Source organism: Puntigrus tetrazona, chromosome 9 (genome assembly GCF_018831695.1).
Source record: "Puntigrus tetrazona isolate hp1 chromosome 9, ASM1883169v1, whole genome shotgun sequence".
Classification (NCBI taxonomy): Eukaryota; Metazoa; Chordata; class Actinopteri; order Cypriniformes; family Cyprinidae; genus Puntigrus; species Puntigrus tetrazona.
The window spans coordinates 17,196,398-17,220,316 of record NC_056707.1 but is presented as its reverse complement, the minus strand read 5'-3'; the positions used below and the strand labels follow the sequence as shown (position 1 = coordinate 17,220,316).

The 23,919-nt window shown below is 38.0% G+C and overlaps 3 protein-coding genes and 1 pseudogene across 8 annotated transcripts; 2 read left to right on the top strand and 2 right to left on the bottom strand.

Annotated features, from left to right (window-relative positions):
• Positions 1-3,688, top strand: part of LOC122351714 — a 39,082-nt pseudogene extending 35,394 nt beyond the window's left edge.
• Positions 3,689-5,848: 2,160 nt separating this feature from the next.
• LOC122352102 (GA-binding protein alpha chain-like) lies at positions 5,849-11,335 on the bottom strand. The gene is given in 12 exon segments (XM_043249610.1): positions 5,849-6,121; positions 6,213-6,405; positions 7,052-7,090; positions 7,093-7,176; positions 7,400-7,453; positions 7,557-7,652; positions 7,655-7,750; positions 8,529-8,756; positions 9,097-9,181; positions 9,285-9,429; positions 9,557-9,653; positions 10,973-11,335. Coding segments are annotated over 11 exon segments (1,359 nt in total). The 5' UTR covers positions 9,634-9,653; positions 10,973-11,335; the 3' UTR covers positions 5,849-5,859.
• A 761-nt stretch (positions 11,336-12,096) lies between these two features.
• jam2b (junctional adhesion molecule 2b) lies at positions 12,097-16,446 on the bottom strand. The gene is made up of 10 exons (XM_043248308.1): positions 16,428-16,446; positions 14,802-14,867; positions 14,591-14,701; positions 14,153-14,302; positions 13,812-13,999; positions 13,520-13,625; positions 12,783-12,899; positions 12,678-12,702; positions 12,563-12,590; positions 12,097-12,457 (listed from the first exon to the last, which is right to left on the bottom strand). Exons 1-10 carry the CDS (start codon positions 16,438-16,440, stop codon positions 12,419-12,421), a joined length of 843 nt encoding a protein of 280 aa, XP_043104243.1. The 5' UTR covers positions 16,441-16,446; the 3' UTR covers positions 12,097-12,418.
• Positions 16,447-21,925: 5,479 nt separating this feature from the next.
• On the top strand, positions 21,926-23,906 carry si:ch211-160b11.4. Of its 6 annotated transcripts, none has more exons than XM_043248272.1 (4): positions 21,926-22,047; positions 22,281-22,301; positions 22,403-22,468; positions 22,828-23,906. In XM_043248272.1, the coding sequence occupies exons 3-4, from the start codon at positions 22,432-22,434 to the stop codon at positions 23,301-23,303; spliced, it is 513 nt and encodes a 170-aa protein (XP_043104207.1). In that variant the 5' UTR covers positions 21,926-22,047; positions 22,281-22,301; positions 22,403-22,431; the 3' UTR covers positions 23,304-23,906. The 6 variants fall into 6 exon arrangements, with proteins under 6 accessions (XP_043104207.1, XP_043104204.1, XP_043104206.1 ...); XM_043248269.1 differs by having other exon boundaries at positions 21,927-22,047; positions 22,819-23,906; XM_043248271.1 differs by having other exon boundaries at positions 21,985-22,047; positions 22,285-22,301; positions 22,819-23,906.
• The last annotated feature ends 13 nt before the right edge of the window (positions 23,907-23,919 follow it).

Here is a 23,919-nt window from a genome sequence, read left to right as displayed (position 1 = left end):
GGAGGATTGTGGATTTTCAAGGGGATTGAAAGGCCTCGCAGTTTTTTTTTATACTTCAGGATTAAATGGCTGCTGGCTTTGTGTGTTGATTCGTGTGTTTCTATAGCGCTTCCAGGAGAAGGTGGAGCGTTGGAGAAGGAAGCTGACCGGAGAGGCAGCAGCTGGTAAAACTCCACATGGCAGCGCGTGGAAGCTCTGCTGAACGACCGCCGCGCCAGGCTCTGGAAAAGCTACCTTAGCGCCCTGCAATCTGACCAGCCTCGGGTATTCGCTCACAGCCACAGTGCTGAACTACAAGCGAAATGGCATATGCTGCTCCAAATGTGTTTTACGGCAGTAATTAGCATCATTTGTTTGCAAGTTACAGTAAATGTCTCTCCTCTGCTAATCTAATATCTGTGCTAACCGAGAAAAAGCTCGTTTAGTTCCATCTCGTACAGCCTCGGCAGGTCCTCAATCTGTTGAAGAAGTACATACGAAGCGGAGCAGAAGGACAGGCAGCACTGCGGCTCAAACACTTTGAGCATCGTCACAGAGGTGGATCCCAAGAAGGCTTCTCAGATTCATTGCCTTTTGTCGTTGGTCAAAGCTGTTCTTTTCTACTTCAGACATAAAATGTGTTGGCACTTCAGAATTCAGTTTGACTTTCGCGCCGTAGGTAATGACCCACCTGCGCGTGATTGAAGAGCGCATGTAGACCAATCTTTGGGGTATCTCTACAAGGTGCATGAGGTGGCTAATGAAATCCAGGACCAAGTGGGTGAGTGTGAGGCTGTTTATTTAGTCTTGTCCACGGAATGTGTTTTCTGAAATGGGAATTATTAAAAGTTTGAGGGAGAATTATAAGTCTAATCCTTCAGAAATCATTCTAATATGCTGATTTTGGGGCTAAAGAAACATTTATTGTTATCATATTAGTGGTGTTTCATAATTTTATGAAAACCTGATATTGTCAGCAGCATTTTATATAATATGTAAACTGTGGAAATGATATTTAGTAATGCTACAATTCAAGTAAACGTGCTGAAAATACATTTGTATATATTAAATATATTTATGCATGATATAATTTGAACTTCACAATTCTGACTTTGCAAGTGTGAGTTTGTATCACGCAATTCTAAGAAAAAGGCTGAATTGTTAGGTTAAAAGTCGCAACAAGCATTTAAAGTGGCAAAGCATGCTTCTATATACTGTACATAAATTATGTAAACAAAAACTTTTATTTTGGAACGTGATTAATCCTTTGATGACAGCACTAATGAAAATGTTTAAACCTGTTTTAAGAAATGTTGAAAATCGTTGATTAAGGTCTCTCTTCTTTCTTTCTCCAGCATTGCTGATTCAGCATGACCAGGCTGAAGTTATTACCCAACAGCTGTCGTCTCTCCAGAGTAAGATGAGGGGTGAGCCTACGGGGCAGCGGCTCTGATGCCGACGACTCCTGCCGGACAGCACCACCCCGCTGGACACCTTGCCACCGGCAGCAGGACGGCCTGGGCTTCATCCACCCGAAAGCTTCAACCAGGCCAACACTGACAACCATGGTAAACCTTTGAACCGCAAACTTTTAAAAAGGCCCATTTCAAGAATTCACTTCATTCAAAAAATCTGAACAAATGTGACAGCAAGCAATTTGAAAGATTTCCGTTTCAAATGAACGCTGTTCTTTTGAACTTTTTTAGTCATCAAAGAATCATGAAAATATGTATCATGGTTTCCACGAAAGTGTTAAGCAGCTCAGAGGTTTCCAACGGAGGATAATTATAAGAAATGTTTCTTGAGCACCAAATCAGCATATCAGAATGATGTTTAAATAATAATGTGACACTGATGAATGGAGTAATTCAGCTTTGCCATCATTTAATAAATTATATGTTAAAATACTGAATAAAACTATTGAATTTTTTTAACTACAATTTGTTTTTACTGTTATTGCTGTATTCTTAAACAAACTAATGCAACCTTGCGAGATTCCTTTCAAAATTTTACCAACCCCAACTTTTTTTAACAATAGTGTAACTAATACCAGAAACATTACTGAGCGGCTGTTTTTGTCTTGTCTAGTTGAACCCGTAGATGCCTGGGCTCCAATTCCAGATAAGAGGTCTGCCTACGAGACCCGGTAAGTGTATATATATATGTTAGTTTCACCCTTTGCTTTGCTTTAATATCATTTATCTGATTTGTGTTCATACGTGTGGTTGGTTTTAGAGATTCCAAAGGTTCGGCTGGACATTGAAGAAAGGCACAACGCTGGTTATGATGTTCGTGACAAGAGACTGGTACAACAGTTTACTCAAAAATTTGTTATATATATATATATATATATATATATATATATATATATATATAGAGAGAGAGAGAAAATACATGCATCTTATATTGAGTATTAAGTAATGGTTGTGTTTGTGTTGAATCAGATGTTCCTTGCAGAAGACATGGGCTCTAATAGGGGCGATCATTGGGCTGATGGTGGGTGGAGTTGTCATCGCTACTGTGATCGTAATCACTCTTGTTATGCTCAGGAAGAAACAGTACACTTCCATTCATCATGGAGTTATTGAGGTGAGACACAGCATATTATAAGCAACCTTAAGAATTTTTTGAGAAAAAGACACTCAGGAACTAACTAAAAAAATTTTCTGTGAATTTTCTTTAAATTGAAATTACCAAAAAAAAAAAAAAAAAAGTTCATTCAAAAGGAAAACTCTCAGACAAACTTTTAGCATATATAAAGTCGACATATTTTCCATGGGAGTAATAAAAAAATAATACCAGTATATTACATTAAACATATTAAAGAGAGATATTTGTTTCTGGCTCTAAAATATTTAATGCGCTAGAAATTGCTCTTTCTGAGTTCAAGCGTTTTTACATAGTTTAAAAATCATTACTCTGCATTATACAAAAAAAGCGACATTATACAATCTACAAATGTGACCCTGGACCTCAAAACCAGTCGTGTGTCAGTTTTTAAATTTGAGATTTATACATCACCTGAAAGCTGAATAAATGAGCTTTCCGTTGATGTATAGTTTGTTAGGCCAATATTTGGCCGAGATGCAACCATTTGAAAATCTGGAATCTGCGGAGCAAAAAAATAAATAAATTCCATATATCAAAAATATATATTACGTGAATAAACATCAACATGCTTTACTGTACAATGTTACAGTACAAAAAATAAAATAAATCTGGTTTTGATCTCTAGTAGGTTATTATGTCCACTTTTGCATTTAGCTTAAATCTAGGATATTTTAATATAATAAAATATTAATATCCTTAATATTTAATTGAACAATATACATATATTACAGGATATTTAATTGTGTTTCAAATGAGATATATATATATATATATATATATATATATATATATCATCATCAACCTAAAGGCATAAAATTGTTAAAAATCGAATTAGTGAAAGTGAAAAACATTTTCTGTTTCAGGTGGATGCAGCAGTGACTCCGAGGAGCGTCATCTCACCAAGATGCAGCAGAACGGCTACGAGAACCCCACCTACAAGTTCTTTGAGCAGATGCAGAACTAAAGAACCACTTCAGACTCCCCCACGCTCCACATCACCCCAACCATCACCACCATCACCCCACTGCATCAGGACAGAGAATGCAGACAGGTCCTCATACACGCAGCTCTGTCACCACGGTGATGAGTGGCTTCCATCACCTGACCATTTCATCCAATCGAACGAGCGCTCACTCAGTTTGCACAGAAGCGTGATGTGTCATTGCCGCCATCCAGCCATCTGTCAGTACGATGGTCCATCTGCGCTCTCCCATGCCTGTCCATCACAGCACTGTGCGGTGAATGAGCCGTTCTCTTTGCCCGTGCTTTCCTTCTTACCCATGATCTTCTAAACCATCTACAGTTTGTTTTTGGTTTTGTTTTTTCTCTCTCTCCGCTCTCTCTCTCTCTCTCTCTCTTGGCCGTGTTTGTTCCTCCAGAACTTTTATTAAGCGCTTACATCTCCTCCTCTTTTGTTTGCACGTTTCCTTCCTCCTTCTCCCTCCTTCCTTTTTCCTGGGCACTCAGATGATGCGGTGCTGTGTTTGGCTACATGAGGCTCCAACCGCAAACAACCAGATGCCGAATAACGTACTCATTGTTAAACTTTCCATTCAGGGTTGTTGTTTTTTTTTCTGGAAAAAAGCAAAAAATATATATTAAAAAAATCCATACATTAAAAAAAAATGTAAAAACAAACAAAAAACATTTACAGAGATAAGAAATATGAATGTTTGTTTTTATTTTGTGTGTAATATGTATTGAATTAAGGCAGAAACTAGCTGTATCTATATAGTGCATGGCAATTTTAACAGAGAGATGGTTTCTGGATCCAGTTGCGCAGACTTTGACCTCTCTCTTATGTAGAGATTTTAGCTGGATTGTACATTTTATTGTCTTCTTGTGATCACATTTTAAAATAAGTGAGAAAAAAATCTGCTTGGCTACATCGTCACAGGGACATGCTTTAATCGAAGTGTGCTTTTTATTTCTTTTGGACCATGCCACGCACACTTAAATAGTTGCATGGGGCTGGAAAAGATGTATGTATTGTATTATGAAGTGTAATATTAGCCCACGTTTTGGTTCGTTAACGTTTTAACATTTTCTTTCGGGAAGGGTCTAGACCCTTTTTGCCTCATGAAGTTTTATTCCATGTCGGGATTTGGTATGGGGCCGGATTAGGGAAGGGAGGTATGGAGCGGTGGTGGATTTTTTGCTTCAGAAATGGCCACCATTTTTGGATTGTGTGATTTTTGTCCCACTTTCCCTCTTTGTATCCCCCAGTGTCTGTGATATTCACGAACACATTTTGGGACAGAAACACCTCACCTTCTCCCCCTCTTTTATTGTTTCACTGAAGTATCTCATAGCACCTTACAGGCCAGAGCAGGTAAGAAGGAACGGGTGGATGAGAAATATTAAATGTAACGCAGTCTTTTGAAGTGACCTCTCCAGAGTTATTTTAAAAGCGCCGCAACGTTGAAGGAAATTGTGAATTGTTGTATAATACATTGTATGAGACACACAGCCATTAAACGAGTCAAACATTGTGCAGTTATGTCACAGTGCACACTGCTCATTACGTTCCTGTATAGAATTACCTTAGCTCAAAAATCTGGTGTTGTGCTGATTAGTGGATGCTCTGAGGTGAGTGTCTGTGGTCAGTAGGGAACAAAGAAAGCTCTTTCTGTGACTTTTTCCTTCAGTATCTATTCAAACCATTGGCTTAGAACGGGAAAAGCTTTCTACAACACTGTAACCCATGAATAAAGTTTTGAATGTACATACAAACTCTTCGTGATGTGTTGCTTGCTGCACAAAAGGAGATAAAAAAAAAAAACCAAAGGGTGTGTTTGACTACTGCTGCATTATGCAAGACTCGGGCAATTCAAAAACCAACTGTCTCTTTATTGCCCTCTGGTGGACAGTAAAAAGTACCTCACCTTGAGGGAATCGGACACTCGAAAATAAAAAAGAAAAGATCCTTTACAAATGGAAAATATCAAAATACACTGCCCATGTGGCTATCAAAAACATAGAGTATATACAATGGAAATATAGCCGATGCTACCCTGCAGTCAGAGAACAAGCGTACAAAAACTGAAAGCTCATACGTGATCATCTATACTTTGTCTCTCACATCCACACATACACTCGCTCTCTAAGCATTTTAGGGACACGCAGACATACACACACACTCGTAACAAAAGCGCACATCTGCTTACAAACCCGCCGTTTCCCACCCTGCCCAAAGTCAAATGTTGAACCCGGATTCCTCCCATCTTAAACGCTGCTCCTGATTGGCTGGGAGTAACAAGCCACTCCTCCTCAACTGTCTTTCTCTAAAGCTGCTGCGGCCAGGGTGACTGTGGTAACGGGCTGGCCTGTGGCGGTGGCCAGCGTGACTGTGTTGACGGGCTGGCCGAGGCCGTGCAGCTGCACCCGGGCCAGTTTCTTCTGTTCACACTCCGTCACCAGGCTGTTGAGCTCTGCAGCGCTGTATCCGATCAGAGTCCTCAGGTCGCACACAAATTTGTAGACAAAGCGCTTGCCCTGCACTTTGCTGATCATGTCTCCGTCGTAGTAGTACCTGTTTGGATGAGACCGGATTAATGGATAGAGTACTAGATACATCCCTCTAAAAGCACCTATGCTAAAGAAGGGAAATGATGCACTCGCACCTGAGAGCTCTGCTTAGCTTCTCATAGTTCATGGTGGGCTTGTTCTTGCGCTGGCCCCATTTCTGAGCTACCAGCTCAGGCTGATTGAGTTTGAACTCGCCCTCCTCTCCGACCCAGGAAATGCAGTCCCGAGAGTCCTTATCCGTCAGCAGCTCCAGGAGAAACTGCCACAGCTGAATCTGACCATTGTTACCTTAGAGGACATACGGCACAAGCATTTATTACTGTTTTGCATACAAGATGATCATTCTTGTTTCACTTAGTATGTGGTTTTCGGCTCCCAATACATTCATGGGAACCACTACAGTATGTTAAATTTGAAAGACAAAAGAGGAAGATACTGTTCCACCATAGACCATACAATGAAAGACAGCATTAGATTGCATTAACATCCAACATCTCATTAATATGTAAACATTAAAACATATTCGGGTTAGTAGGAGCATTCTCAATGTATGCTCAACAAGGGTGCATTTATTTGAAGTACTGTAAAATATTACTATTTAAAATAAATGTGTTCTATTTTCTATCTTTCAGAAATTATTCTAATAATATTTTTTTAATTATTTAATGTGCCACTCATTCTGTGATACATTTCTGTTTTTAGGGCATTTTTGGTCATTTTAATGTGCCCTTCCTTAAAAATATTTACTTAAAAAATATAATTATTATTATTGAAATCATCATCATCCATATTACGAGACATTATCTAATATATTGCAAATAATTAAATGTATTATTAAAACTACATTTACACCACTTACATGCATTTACTTCAAATAAACATGATAGTATTGATGAAGCAGAGCTCGCATTACCAAATGGTTATTTCTGTGTACCTGTGCGGTTGCCAGGAGCTGCGCTCCTCTCCTGAGATCGGGGGCTCGGGGTGTTTTGTTGTGCTTCATCACCTTAATGGCTGTGGGTGTGGCCTGCTGCACAGGGGCAGGAATGATCTGCACAGCTGGAGAATATCAAGAAACTGTGTTACCCAGAAGACCAACACATGCTCCTTTCATCGAAAAGCTTAAGCGTTGCCTAGAGACACAAACTGCCCTTTAAGCAAGTCATGTGCAGGTTACACAAAAGTGTTATTCAAGAAGGTACTCAAAAGGTGCTTTTGTTGATAAAAATGGAGCAGAAGCAACTGCAAGATCAGACAAGATTCTGGATCTACTGATACTCACGTTGATCAATGGTGACTGTTGCTTCCTGACCCTGATCCTGACTGGCAAGTACATCTGCACAGAGAATTAAAGTGATTGTAAACAAGCTAAAGATATTGCGATAGAAAAGTTTTGTGGGTGAACACACGCCACTCTATCTTTCCTTTGCAAAACTTACACTTGCGTAAAAGCTCCAAGTGGCTCCACAGGATTTCTCCGCTGGGCACTCTTTGAAGAAACTCCTCCTGACTAAAACCACAGAGCTGGCGACCGAAATGTGTATGCCACCCACCTCCATCTCCTCAATGCCGAACTCTTTCATAACCCAAACTGCCCAGTGGATCACCTGATCTGCTGTCCACTGCACCGGGTCTGACAGACAGACGTAAAGTTCATTAAATTATATTGCTACTGACGAGGGAAATAAAAAAGCACATATCTGACAATGAAAATCTATTGCAGCATTTTGCGAATTTAATATTTTAAATAGAATAATACAAAGTGTGGTACATGTTCATTTCTTAACCAAAATAAAAAAATCTGACTTCTTTGCAGATGTGAAGTGGATGCGAGGTGTAACAAAAAAACAAATTGTGATTTTGTTTACAGTTATTGTCATTTCAGGATTCACGATGAAGAAATGCTTACACTACTGTGCAAAAGTTTACAGTACGTAAAATTTTCATAAGAAATTCAGACACATTAAATTAAGGTGACAGTAAAGACATCCACAATGTAACAAAAGATTTCTATTCTATATAAATGCTGTTCTTTTGAACCTTCTAGTGAGCAAAAAATCCCAAAATAAAATAATAAAAATAAAATTCTCATGGATTCCAAAACTTTTAACAATTTTTTTCTTAAACACCAAATGAGAATACTAGAATGGTTTATAACTGAAGTAATGATACTGAAAATTCAGCTTTGCCATCACAAGAATAAACTACATGTAATAACATTGAAATTAGTCATTCTTAATAATATTTCAACAGTATTGCTCTTAACTGTATTGTTTAAATGCAGATACATGTGTAAATATTTATTTGTGATAATATAGAACTCTCATCCTATGTTCCTATGCTCTTCTAAAAAATCCATTAAATATTAAAGATTTAACTCTGAAACGTGTTGATATCAATGGAGCACTCACCATAGGGAATGTTCAGTCGAACCTGCTCCTTGCGGTACCCTTCCAGTGCAGCCGCCCAGCGTGTCACCTGCTCTGAAGTCTCATCAGGAATGGAGCCTCGCTCCACCGCAATCACATGTCCATCCTCCACCAGATGAGCTTCCTCGCCAGCAGCTGCGTCTGGATCAATCACCACCTCCACGGTCTCCACTGGCTTCACAATCTCCAAAATATTCAATTTCTCTTCACCTAAAACGGACATCACTGTCTCATCATTGCTGTAAAATATTAACGTATCACTGGAGATTCATCTTATTAAATACTTCATATAAAGTATGAAAAATACTTCATATTTTGCCATCCCTAATTCGTTTTATATGATTCTTCCTTGGTGTGATTATATTTTGAAAGTGCAAATACTCATGTAGTCTCTCAATATCCATCAGCTCATAAAAGCTGCGTGCATAATTACAAAAGCATGTCATCCCACATGACACGTCAGCTACCCAAATATCTTAATTTGTCTGAAGGGCATGTTGACAAGTCAAGATTTGTCCAACAGAAATATGAGATCACTGTAAACTGTTACCCTGTTTTGTGACAATCTGCACGCTGAGCTGTACTGTGCCATCTGTCTTCACTCCTTGATCGAACAGGCTGTGATCAGGATGCAACTGAATGGAGGAACGGAACAGAGACAGGAAATCAAGAGCTTATCCCATGAATAAGAATAATGAGTGCACTCAAATAAGATTACATTAATAGAGAAATACATACTAGGATGTCCTGCAGACAAATGTCATATCCATCCAGCGGGACCTGAAGACGAGGCTCCAGTAACTTCTTCAGGTTACCGATCGGCTCATTGATGTCAATATCCTGGGTAATCAATTCAGCTGCTGTGATGGTTTGCTCCTCAATCCTGACATTTGGTCACATGAAAGATCATGTCATACGCACAAGATACACGTTGCTCAATGAGATGATTCCTCTAAGCACATCAAACAGAGAAGGGAAAAAAGGAAGAGAAATACAGCGAGCGCACTTACCCTTCCTCTAGACACTCCTGTTTCTCCCGACCATCAATCTCAATTTCAATCATCTCCTCTGTCTCACTTTTAGACATCCCTTCAACTCCTTGTCCAACTACAAAGTGAATAAATATTATATATATATATATATATATATATATTTGTACTTGTTAGTTCACACTGCATTGGCATTTGATTTGTAAAATGTATTAGTAAATGCTGAACAGTAACTAAAATTAATAAATGCTGCAGTAGTATTGTTCAGTGTTAGTTCGTGGTAACAAAACTGCCTTATCGCAAAGTGTTACCTAATTATATACTTCAAAATAAAATAAAAAAAATCTTATTTTATATTACGTTTAACATTTTCATAAAAACAAAGTCATCCAAAACATATTATATGCTGCAAAGTCACAAAATTTTCAGATTAACGCACTCTTGCGGTCTAAGAAGTCTCTGAAGTCCAATAAACTCTCACGCAACACCGAGGCTTTTCTTGAGTACAGGCCCACCGTGGCATTTTCCCCGCATTAGCACGCTTATTTAACACAAGAGACGTATTATTCAATAAAAATGCCCTCCATTTGATCAACCCATTTATTATTTTCGTGTGTGGATTTGAACGCAATATTTTATTAATATAATTTCCACCGGCGACTGGGTGGGAAGACGCGCGAATCGATACAAACGCAGTTGCCATGTTGGAATGCTTTTGGTTTCGTAATATTAGCGCAAATTTGCGCGTAAAAGACGACTTTTTAAAACTTCTGAAACTTTCAGGGGTAGCTACACATCAAGACTTTTGATTCTGGAAAGTTAAAACGGAAATGGAAGAAACGGAAACAAAACAAGAGAAGGGCAGATGTAAAAGCAGCCGGAAATCCTGGCCGAAGTCACGGCGGCTGACAGACTTCCGAAAACAGCCGTGCGCCCGAAGAAACGGACGGAAACATCACGGTGTTTAATTATGCGCTTCGTGCGGAATATAATGTCTACGGCAGGTACAGTCACGGATGGAATATGTATGTATACCTGGCCTCTTTGTTAGCTGCTTAGCTTATGCTGACGAAAGACAGAGAGACACGCCTGGTTGAACTGAATATCTGCTCGCGCTGACAGCTTGCGCTAACTTTTACGAAAAGTCGCGCTTTGTTTTATACGACGGAACTATAAACGTCGACAACATGTGTCGTCGGAAACTGATATATTTTAAATTACCCAGAATAAAGTTTACCTACTGCTTGTCGGACGTGAGAGGGCTGGCTTACAGTCAGTTCTGTTAGCACTCCAGCTAGCTCAGTTTCCCCTTAGGATGCTAACAGTTAGCTGGCGCAGAAAGCGGGAAAACTGACTCGCTTATAACCTCACACATTTGCAACATTCTCATTTTCGTCCTCGTTTATCTCAGATTAATTAGTGTTGCGGTCAACGTACCTCTTTATCCCGGTCAGTAAGTGCTGTGTTGGAGTTTTTTCGCACTAAAGATGGGAGTCAGAGGCTATAGTTTTGTGTGTGCTAATAAGTTGAGTGAATGTTCATGCTGGTTTTTGGTCAACATTGCAATGGGGGCGGGGATGAGCAGGAGGCCTCGCTGCCCACTGACAGCAACATACTCCCCATTCTGTGTGGTTATTAACTATACATTATAATATATAAAGGTATTTATTTGATTATTTGTGCAAAATAATAGCTAGCAGCAGATAACGGTGTTGTCTTGAACTGTTCGTAAGTGTGAAAATCGACGCATTGTACCGTTTTATTAGATACTATGTAAATATGTTTTCCTCTTAAGTGTATATATCTTTTCATTTTTTAATTTTCATGTTTTGTTTGTTTTTTACATGATTGTTTATATGCGTATTTATGCCTCCCTGCGCTCATGGAAACCACAAAAAATGTGTTTGTGCACAATTATTGAAGAGTAATTTCAATTTTTCAAGTTATTTCACATTTAAAGAAATGTCTTACTGTTCTGGATGTGACCATTGACTGTATTGAAGCCAGTTAATAAATAAATGGACTATAAATATCAAACTGATTGGTGCATTATTTAACTTGAGTTTATGCTACAGTCATTCAATCTGTGTTTTAAAAAAAAAGGAATCGGTTTTGCAATGGATTGTGGATTTTGCATTTATTTTATTTTACATATCAATTAATGTAACAAAAGACCAAAACATTTATCTTTTAAACACTTCTGGTTGATTTGAGCCACATATGAACTAAACCAAATAGTTAAATATGCTCGGACGTTGTAAAAAGGATTGGTCTGCACAAAAAATATATTTTCATAAATGTCATAGAACATCAAATGATTTTGGGTGAACTATTCCTTTAATAAAAACTAAATTAGACAACAGATGAGGTTTCTGAATGAAACGCAGCGTAGAAACAGGTCAAGCTTGTGATTCATTTCTGCTAAACACTGATTGTATGATGACTAAAGGACATTCTGAGAGACGTCTAGAGACAAGTCGACCTTGTTTCCACTGAAATCAAGTGGACCATCACATCTGTAGTTGGGCCTCAATGCTCAGTGGCTTGATGACTGAAAAAATAATAAAATGAAATAGTGCAACATTTACGGTCTCTACTCTAATTTGTGAGAAGTCAAACAGATCCGAGACAATTAGAATACTACACGGTATTAAAAATAAATTTGAAAAGCTTTTTACAGTAGTATAAAAGAAACATGAACCATAATGTGGGTCTGTTGTGGATGGACCTCAACACCAGGGGGCGTATTTTTCCTCTGATAGACCTTTAGAGCAAATCATAGACATATACAAGTGCACGTAATGTAAGATATGGTTCTCCAGTCTTTGAGGTCACTTAAATGCACTTCTTTTAGCACAGTGCTATCCAGTATGTGCACTCTCTTCACAACACAAAGGACTGTGTATGTTTGTAGCATCTTGGCTGAGGAGAGAGATGAAGACTAGTCAGTATTATAAAGACAAAGCTACAATACCATTACTGTAATGTTTGACTACTGAGTTATCAAAAGGAAAATTAAAAACTTACATCTGGAGGGATATAGTTGGTCTTTGTCCTGCTGAAAAGTGAAAAGAAAGAACTGTTTTGTTCTGAATGGTCCGTTACATATCATTCTTACAGTTCAGAATGCATTAAGACGTACCTTTGTTTAGCCTCTCTTTTATTCTCTGTTGGTAAATTTGAGATTAATGTTAGCGTTCAAAGTTAAATAGCCTCTTTAGGTTGTGTTTGACTAAATGGTACTCACTGCAGCAGCAACGACAGCACCCTCTTCTGCAGCACAGACAGATGGCAACACAGCATGAGAGGAGGAACAGGAACGCTCCCACCTCTATGGCTATAACTATTGTCATGTTCAGCTCAACTGCAACAGAGCAAGTCGAACAAATATTCATTTACACTCTGTCCGGTTATTATGTCAGTCAAGGGTGTTGAGGCAAACCTGATCTGGTTTTCCACCATCGCTCCAGCCTTTTGACTTAAACCTCATGTTTTGTTTGGCATCCAAGCAACTATGACTAATGTGCTTTTTGCTGTGGTCAAAATGACCCCATAAAAAACAGAATTACTAGAATACCGTTCAAAGTTTTGAAGTCGATACATGGCGTTGACAGAATAAATGTAATATTGGGAAGTATAAATTAAAATGGTGTCGACATATTTTAGTTTTTAATCAATGTTGAAAGCAGCTGTGCTGTGATAAAAAAAGAATTCTGAATAAAAGTATTAATTTCTTTACTTAAAAATCTAACCGAGAGGCAAGTTACAAATGTTTGAAAAGCACAAGTCTACTTTGTGGTAAAACAAGAACCTATAAGGAAATATAATTTTCATTTTTAACTCAGTATAGTCAAACTCAACAAGTGTTTTTCAGATACAGTACCTTTTTAAAGTGCATTTTCATGCTATAATCAACTCTTGTTACAGTATTTTAAATTATTAAGTAAAACTGATTCCTTATGATTCGGGCTCTTTAAAACTTACATTCAGTTATCTTCATATGCTGTCCTGCACAACTTTTGGGTGCTCCCACGCCATTCGAGGCCTCGCATCGATACTGACCCTCATCAGATTTTGACACATTGAACTTCTGTTCAGAAGCAAAGAAAAGGAAACACTCTATGAATCATAATTGCATGTAATAAATGCATCAAAGCCAAACAAACTTAAGCAGCATTTCTTAGCTGTTAGGGAAAAGGCTAAAATGTATAACTAATTCGAATGAAAATAAAGGTTTATCGGTGTGGATAAAAAGGAATCATAGCACCACACTAACCAGAGTCCCAGTTTTGGGGTCCAGGGTGTAGTTGATTTCATGGAGAGTGGCAGCGTGAAGCGGTTTGTTGTCTTTGTACCAGCTGTAGGTGGCAGCAGGAACACTCAGTTTGTCTTTACAGCGGAGCTCTGCAGAAAATCCTCTCATGACTGTTTCTGGGACCTCACATGATGGCGCATGCGGTGGCACTGTCCGTGCAAGACAGAGTTGCATTACGTGATCGCACAAGCTCACTGACAGGCTTAAGATTAAGAGTTAGGCATATTGTCGGCGCAAGCGCACATGTAAACAATGAAAGTTAAATTTCAAGAATGAATCATTAGGAAGATTTTCATTCCCACCAAGCACATTGAGGATTACAGTGACCTCCCCCAGCTTGATTTTGTCCTGACGGGCTGTGACTTCGCAATGATACACTCCTGAGTCTTTCTGTGTAACACCACGGAGGGTCATTGTCGCTCCATCGATGGATGCACGGCCCTTAAATGAACCTGCGATGATGAGTCAGAATGTTTTAGAGAAAAATATATGTGATGAAAGTACAAAACTAAAATTCACTGAAAAATGGAAAGAATCAAATAATAGCCATATAAATCATCTCAGATATTTTGTATGAGGGAATAAGATTTCTAAGCTTTATTTATAAAGTGGCTATGCCTTATATTTTTGCCAAAAGTTCACTCATTTTCACTCATTTAAATGACACACTTCCTCTTTAAAAAGCAGTATACATATGTGAAGATGAGGTACATGGTTGCAATAAATATGGAAATGTCTACCTGTAAAATCCCCATCAAAATAAACATATGAAACATCTTTGCCTCTTTTCTTCCATTCAACTCGTGGGTTGGTTTCTTTCTCTGTCCTGAACTCACAGGACAGGACAGCATCTTTCCAAGAGAACAGGCGAAAGCATCCAATCAATACGATCTGAAAGCTTTTGTATAACTGAACACATCCAGCCGATTATCCGAAGACCGATGAACTTACTTGTGTTTTCGTGTACCTCCACTTTGGCTTTGCTTGTCGTCACAGTAACAGGATCTGAGCTGGGAACTGGAGAAGAGGAAGACACGAATTAACGCTTGAAAGCTGTAACACACTATAAAAATTCATTATCTGCAGACAAACAGATTATGGGGAAATCATCATGTTTGCCCCGCAATGTTTTTGATAATAACAAACTGAAATTCGGACACATAGGTCGTTGGTATAAGCTTAATATAACCCACAATATTTAGGTAAATATACAGTAAACAGATTTGAGTTTTTCCTCAAATGTGAAACCTCACTAACGTTCGCTCCCCGCTCCGGTGGTGGTGCCAGGAACAGGGATGTGTAGGAATTTAAAGCAATGGATGGATGTTCTCACACAGTCTGTCTGTGTTTAGTGGGGGGTGGCAGTCCAAACTAACCCTGATAACCTCCTCGCTCTCTGAAAAACATGCACTTCTGGGGAAAGCGGCGAAAACACTTTTCCTTTATCTGTATACGTCATTCTCTGGAGAAGCTGACAGTAGAAAACAACTGAGCGTTATATGAGAATAGAGAGAAAAGGTCTGCAGAGGGTCTTTTTACAGAGAGATACAAAGACCTACTATGCTGCTGTAACTTAAAACCTCTTCAGCTGGAAGAGGGACTGGAGTTAAAATCACAGCCCACCCCACGAGGTATTTAACAACCTAACTAGAACTTAGTGGCCTGAAACATTGAAGTTATCGAATTAAAACCAATCAATTTGGTCAAAGCTATAGTTTTGTAATATTCAGGTAAAAATGACACGTTACGTTATCTGCAAAACATTGTTTAGTTTATAGAAATTTAGATATGTACACCCAGTCTATAGATCTACATTTCTATAAACTAAACAATGTTCAAGAAGGATCAGGATCAAGAATTTCTCATGGTATGTTGGGTAAATGTAATCTCTTTATGATAAAGACCAATACACAAGGAGTCAGTCAAGGGGCATCGGTGTCATGAAAGGGTTCCTGCCACATCAGAGTGAAGTTCAGATCTGGACAACTTCTTCACAGGCTTTATCACCCTCATGATCTCAAGTGTTCAAATGCGGTTTCAGAAGTTTGTGTAAGCAAAGTGTTTTACAAGACCCCCACCCACCCTATCCAGACTCTCAAAGCATCCATCTTTCTTTGAAAAAAAAACACACACACACACACACACAGAGAGAGAGAGAGAGAGAGAGAGAGAGAGAGAGAGAGAGAGAGAGAGAGAGAGAGTAATTTGAACCAAATCAAAGCTGGTAGTGTGAGAAACCAATAAAATAAAACAAAACATGTAATTAAAATGTTAAAATTATTATTAATTATTATTATAGTTACATACAGTTATAACAACCTTTGAACACTGTGCTATTTTTATGTTAGCAGCACGTAAACACTTGAATATAATTAAAATAATATTAAATAAAAATATAATTCTTAACAGATAGGCCTAAATGTACATTCAAATTATCCATCAAAGTTATGAGCTGTGTTTTCCAACTCACCCCTCAGAATCCTCAAATCAAGAAAAAAAAGTTCATTTTTTCTTTTAAGATGTCCAGAACACAGACAACATGAACAATAATGAGACATGCGATCTTCATACACTTACAGTAGAGCAGCATGAGAAGAGCGGGAAGGTAAGCGTTGTGCTCATCTTCAGATTGTCCTGCTGCTACAGGAGCGCGTGGAGAGTCTGAGGCGCTTCTTGCTCTTCGGATAGTATTCTTCAAGATAGCATTGCGCGCTCTCGTCAGAACGCTGCGCGAGCACGGCGCAGATGCTCTGAGACGTGTCGATAATTTGCTTATTAACGACGTGTGCATTTCCTTAAAATAAGACATACCGCGTCTTCACACGTCTTCCACAGGTCATCCAATTATTTTTTTGGTATGCACTGTAAATTATTTGTCTATATTATTAGCTTGCAGAACCAAATGTGTTGTTTTTATTCAAATGATTTTTAGCGCGAGGTTGTAGAATACTTTAATCTGATTGGTTGACGGACGTTCTAGGATGCAGGGAATTTGTGGATGGCACCAAGTATTTCCAACCACTTAAAATATCTGTTCTGACTGTTTACCTGCTCCACTTGAGAGTACAACTCTCATAGTCATCATAGTCTCATTTAATGTTAGAGGGTTAAGAAACCTTACCAAAGGTATAGGCTACAGCTACTTTTAATTTTTGATCTTAATTTGTTTAATTCAGATTTCCTAATGGACAGTATTGTTGTCTTTTACTTGAATTTTAGACATGTTGTTTGTTGTTATTAATCTTCAGCAATCTTCAGGGGTGGGTGAGGGTTATTGACAATACTAATATAGATAGATGGCCCCGAAATCTTCTAACTCTAATTACTAAGATACAAAAACAACGCAAAAGAAGAAAATAATTGTGGCGGCAATTGGGAGCTCACTATGAAATTATGCATTTTAGTTCATTTAGAAAATCCTATGAGAATAAAGTTACTTTTAAAACTGCTAATCTTATTTGTAAAAGTAATAATGTAAAACAAACTGTTATATGCACTGCACAGCATTCTGATGAGATGAAATGGGCAATGCAAAACATACATTTCATACATTTCATTATTTGAATGTATATTTTAGCTGGTAAACAATTAAATAGCTTATCACAATGCTATATTAATCAAACTAAATGAATCAGCTGTGGTGTATAATAATGTATACTTTATTATTATTCTATTTGTAAACAATGCAATGCAAATTTAATAAAACAGTGGTTGATCACCCTAGTGAATTAATATTTTAAAATAATTTACTTTTATCAGAAAAGTTATTGTATACCAGGTTAATTTAAAGCTGTGGCTGTCTAAAGTGGACAGGAACAAACGAACGGTTTGATGAAACGGCATCATACGTCACTGATCGTATTGTAGATTTTACTGACAGACTTTTGTTCATTTTTGTTCAGTAGCAACACTTACACCACGTCTCTACACACTTCTCCTGCCCACCAAGATTATTGGGTTCTCCTTTAGCCCAGCCGTTATAACTCCACCACGTTCCAGACCTTTTTGCCTGTCAAAACATGAAAGCGACTTAATAGAGGGACAGATATGGTGGAGAATGAATGAACTGTGTGAAAAAGAGAAGCACTGCAAGCAAATGAACATACAAGAAGGATTCTCCGTCCTCCAAGCCACGCACGAGTTCGGCCGCCATTTCCATCCATTAGCTTCCCTGTTTCACCAAGAATGTAGCTGCTTTTCACAGAGGCCAGGTGACCTTAATAGCAGATGGAGTTACAGTGGAACTAAAGGAAAACAGTTGGTATAAAGTAAAAGAAAAGAGAAATATAGTCAGTCATTATGGGCCTTGTTGTTAATAAATACGTCTTGGTTAACCAGTAATTAGTATTAGTATTATTACAGTTAAAACATATTTTAAAGATAACAAGATAACAAAATAAAGGCTGATTACTGGATTGTGTATTTTATAGTATAAATACCACTTTCTAAAAAAATAACATCAATTAAGACATATGTTGCTTCACATTTCATTCGGTTGCCAGAACCATATTACACTAAATAAACATGATCATAAATGACATCAGTATCTCAGCCTGATAGGCATCAATGTTTTTTCCTAAGTACTGAAAACATTTGCCCTGTAGGAAACCCGTCCACAAGACCACCGCCCTGTGGACATATCATCACACTACAGTCATCATTCCATATCTTACATTACACATCACATCTGCTTGATAAAGGCAGCTGGTCATAATGATCCTAAACACTGCAGTATTCAGTGCATTAGGTGGTAAAACTAACATCATCTGAAGGAGGCTTAATAATACGTGGCCTTCCAGGGTCCATTTTTGTATTTGTGCAGTTTTCATCAGTTTTATTAGTTTCAGACTAATTCTTCTACAGCTTCCTCAACAGGTACAATGTTTCTGTTCGTCTGAATGGCAGCTATTTCTGGATCGGTCTTTAGTTCTGTCTCTGGCGTCTCTTCTCTTGTGTCTCTTCAGGTAATCTTTGCTCCCCTTCTGGCTCAGCAGCACTGAATCTGCAACAGCTTTATCCTGCACCAGAGGGCCTGCTTCTGCTTCTGTGCGCTCTACTGTCAGTTCTTTCTCAACCACGATCAGGAAGCTTCTGCACTATTGTATGATTTCATTCTTAAAAGACCAAGATTTTATATAAATAAGTAACAGTGTTTGCAGAAAGCTGCATTAAATGCATGAACTACAATTTACGAATGATTATAGAGAATAGGGCTCATTGTTAAGTATTAAACTAACACAAATCCCAGATTACATATTACATTATTCATTAATTTTACACACATTTCTGTTAACTCTAAAACAATTAAATTCATTATGTGTATGTAATTATAAAAAATACTTCAAATTATATTGTACATTGTGCCCTATTTTTTTTTTATTTTTTTTTTTTTTTAGAGCGCATATACTCTTTATTTATCACTGTTACTTTTCTCACAGCAGAGTGGTGTGTTTCTGTTGGGCACATGTGTTTGAGGGGAGCATATAGACTTGTATGGCTAACATCATGTGTGGAGTTGACAACAGTGCAGCAACTGACACTGTGGACAGGTGTTATATACAATGGGTAAATCAAAATGCCATGTCATACTGAGGAAAGGGATAGTGTAGATATAGCAGCTGTTAAAAGTTTCATACCCACAAGTCTCTCATTGAGTGTGAGGTCTCAAAGTATTATGTATGAACAATGCATTCCTGTTCTTATGAAATATAAAACTACAGATTAAATGCAGTAAAAATAATCTTGTGTTACAATAAAAGTTTCAGTAGTATATTGAAGTCTTAAAACGTAGAATGTAGACCTAGCAACAGGGACTTGAACTGTCCGTAGCAGACTAGTACAATTGTTATTGCAGTTTTAAGAGAGATAATTGCCTGTGTGTTTGTCTCTCATAAGTGTTCAGCAGCAGGGTCTCTACTAAGAGTCAAACTGTGAGTTCATCTAGAACCGGATTGTTATTACCTGTTGTTATTATTGTTAGTCAGAGATGGCAAGGAGCTTTTCAGTTGCTAAATTATTTAATTATTTAACTTAAACCATGACGATCTAAAGCAGCGAAACCGTCAGCAAAAACACAAAAGAACAGGGGACAAAACAATACTTCAGCAACAAAGGACTGAGGACATGGAGTATCTGCAGGAAGAACTAAATTGGCAAATTAGAAATAGCTGAGGGTAATGAAACAATCACAAGTGCAAGGGGTGATGGGAACTGAAGTCCAGAACCGAAAAACAGTCCAGGAGGATGGTAGGCCAGGCTGTGTATAGCGGAAGAGGCAAGAGGCCAAGGCAGGGCCAGCAGAACAAACCAGCCAGGCTCTGGCCAAAGCAGACAACCAGGGAGGAGCCAGAGGGACAAACCAGCGAGGCTCTAGCTGAAGAACAACCAGAGCAGAGTCAGTAGTTTGACAGGCAGCAAAGCCGGAGCTGACAATGCAGATGAAAGTCCTAGCGGCTCAAGTAGGACTGCAAAAAAAGAGCACAGAAATTTAGTAACAGTCTCAACAGCTGCAACAGGACAGACCGGCAATTCAACAACGGTCACCTTGACTACAAAAGGGCATGGAGAGTATTCATAAGGAGTGAATTCATAATCATGAGTGAGCTCTGTAGTCTGTAGACTCATAGACTGGTGGGGCTCAGGAGTGAACTCATGGACTTTTGTGGGATCAGGAGTGAACTCGTAGACTGGAACAGACTTTGAGAGCTCCTGGAATTGAGCTTTGTCTGGACTGGACTCTGAAGACTCCAGGACTGGAGCATGGGGACAGCAAAGCAGAGAGCTTAGATGAGGCTGGCAGGGCAAGGATCTTGGTTGTAGCTGGAAAGGCAAGGGGCCAGGTTGAGCCGGCAGGGCAAGGATCATAGTAAAGACAGGTTGCTCAATAAGTACTGGAACCACCGGACTCAGGTCCTTCAGGACACCAGGCTTGGGTGTCTACCTTGCTGCCCTCCTCTTTTTTCAACCTTTGGCGTGGAAATGAAGGGTCATTGACTTGATTAGATAAGGAAGGTGGGGCTCTGGTGGTGGTGAATTACCTATCCCTGCTTGCAGAGCTGCATGTATCTGGAGAAGTTTTAGAAATCAAAGACTCCTCCAATTCATTTGACCAGTGCAGTAAGTGTTAATCCAAAAAATAGGCTAAAAATGTCTTTAAAGTCCATATCCTGACAACAATGTCTCTCAGACCTCCATCCCCTGTTGACGAAAACCTCTTCAGACCTTAAAGATGGACTTATACTTTGGACAATACTTTGTCCCCAATAGTGCTAAATAAATTATGGCTGAAGTATTCTGTCGCAGAATGACTCAGAGAAAACCATGAAGATCCATATGCAGTTTAATATCCAAGAAAAACCAGGTACATACACAAATGAAATCTAGAATGCAAACTAGATAGCAAAACCACAAATGAACAACGTGACCAAAAATTACTTCAGCAACAAAGGACTAAGGACAAAGAACATGGTGTATATGTAGGGAGAACTAAATGTGTAAATTATAAACAGCTGAGTAATCTAATGAAAAAAAAAGTTTCAAACCCACGACCAATAGGTTACAAGTCAGACTTTTTAACCATTAGGCCATGAATGCCCCATTCTTTCTCTGTAAAAACACATGGAAATAATTTTATTTTATGTTGTTTACTGTATTTATTTGCTTAGTCACTGTCATTATGGAATTTGTTTCTTTTGTTTTGTAAGGACCTTTCCTGCTATTTCCCTGAAAATAATTGCACACTTAAGAACAAAATAAAAATCCTGTCATTTGCAGAAATCCTGTCCATAAAAAAGGTTGTATAGTCACCCTAGCACAATATAAAATAAATAAAAATAAAATAAAAACGTCAGGTCAAATGAAGTGGAAAAGTGCATCTTGCCTCAGAAAGTCAATGCAATCCAAAGATTGTTTCTCAAACTATAGACCTAATAAATATAAAGCAACATAACAAATAAAATGTATAAAAAAATACATGTAAACTCCCAAACATTTGTAAATCTCCGACTGAAGTGATTTGGTACTCTGAACTTAAAAAACAAGAGAAGCTAACAATAATAATAAAATTGATGCAACAGCTATTGTGCTCTCAGAAACGTGGCCAGATAGAGACGGCCATAAACCTGTATTATATTAGCTGCACTTGGATCTCACAGCACTGAGAGAATTGCAGCTGAAGAGTTAGTACAGACCAACATTGGTGAGAACAACCATGCACTCTACATATTTCTGAAAAATAACATTCCTGTTGTCATTTCTTTTGTACACTATTACTATTTTTTTAGATGGTTTAACATAACAGGTGATAATCTGCTGTTCGTAATGATTAAACCCTTAAATGAAGTTGGGTGTAACCTAATGTATTTTCCTCGATTCAGTGATGTTAACATTTCTAACTTAACTAACTTTAAACTAATACAGATTTTCTTTCAGGTAGGCAAGTTCCCTGTTAAAGTAAGATGGCTTTTATGAATTCATGTCAATAAAAACTTAATTAAGTGAAAACGAACATAAGTGATTTATGTTGATTTTATTATCAAATCATCTCCTTGCAGAAAGTGAGTCTTTGGAGATTTTCGACAAGATGAGAAAATTGTTCTTCTTGGTTCTCACCATAACAGGTACGATCTGTGCTCTAGTTACATAGTTAAAACGCAAAGTTAATATTAACTGTGTTAGTTTAATTTTTAACAGTCTGTCCTATTTTCTATATTCTTGTTAGTACATTTAATGCTGCTTTATGTTAACACTGTTGACTGTGTTTTTATTTTTTACTTATGTATAATGTTGGCATTTTAAGAGTGGAATAGTACAAGGGTATAGTTTAAACTACACATTTTTAACAATGCATTTTTAACAAAATATTTTCTACTTTAAGTCTGCATTGGCACATGTAAAAATGTTAAATAAATTAGCAAATAATTACATTTGATCTCTAGATTGATTATCATTATTACTATCTGATTATTAGCTTCTTTAGCTTTTGCCAGTCCACTAGTTCAGGATGAGAAGCTTCCTGATCTAGTGGTGAAGGAGCCAGAGGTTGAGAAAGAACTGACAGTAGAGCGCAAAGAAGAAGAAGCAGGTTCCCTGGTGCAGGATAAAGCTGTTGCAGATTCAGTGTTGCTGGAGCCCGAGACAACAGAGAAAAAAAGAGTACCAGAAGAGACACGAGTGATGTTGGAGGAACCTGTGCTAGTGGCAGATTACCTCATTGAAGAGGTGCCAGAGACAATACTACAGCCTGAGCTGGAAATAACCGCCACTGGGCTGGACAAAAACATTGTGGAGGAAGTTGTAGCAGAGTTAGAGTCTGAAACAAATATTAAAGTGGACGAAAAAGAAGAAAATGTAGTGAAGGAGGTGCCTACACTTGAGGCTGACTATATTATAGCTGAAGATCCAGAAATGCAAATGGACCTGGAAGGGAAAGATGAAGGACACCGCATATTTTAGCTTAGATGTGTGGGGAAAAGAAAGATATGTGTGATAAAACCAATTATACGAATTGTATACATCATCTGGAGGCTGAATAAATAAGCTTTGCATTGATGTACGGTTTGTTAAATATCGTGACAATATTTGGCAGAAATACAACTATTTGAAGATCTTGAATCTGAGGGTGCAAGAAAATAAAAAAAATGTCCTTATAATTTTGGAAATGACGTCCTTAGCTTGGCATATCACTAATAAAAAATTGGTTTTGATATATTTACAGTAGGAAATGTAAAAACAAAAATTTTCATGGAACATGATCTTTATTATATTATATATATTCTAATGATTTTGGCATAAAAAATTATTTTGACCCATACTGTTTATTGTTGGTTATTGCTACAAATATACCCCTGCTACTTATGTCTGGTTTTGACCCGGGCCAGGGTCACATATGGAAAGATGACTGTATCCTCGGGGTGGTGGACCTGTCAAGGAGTTGTGGTGTATAGAATTACCTGCAAATAATGAATGTACCTTTTCAACAAACATATAAAAATTTCAATTGAAACCGAAACTGAAAATGTCTTTGAAACTGAAAAATAAAAAAATGTATTAATTGCGGCCAAAATCTTTG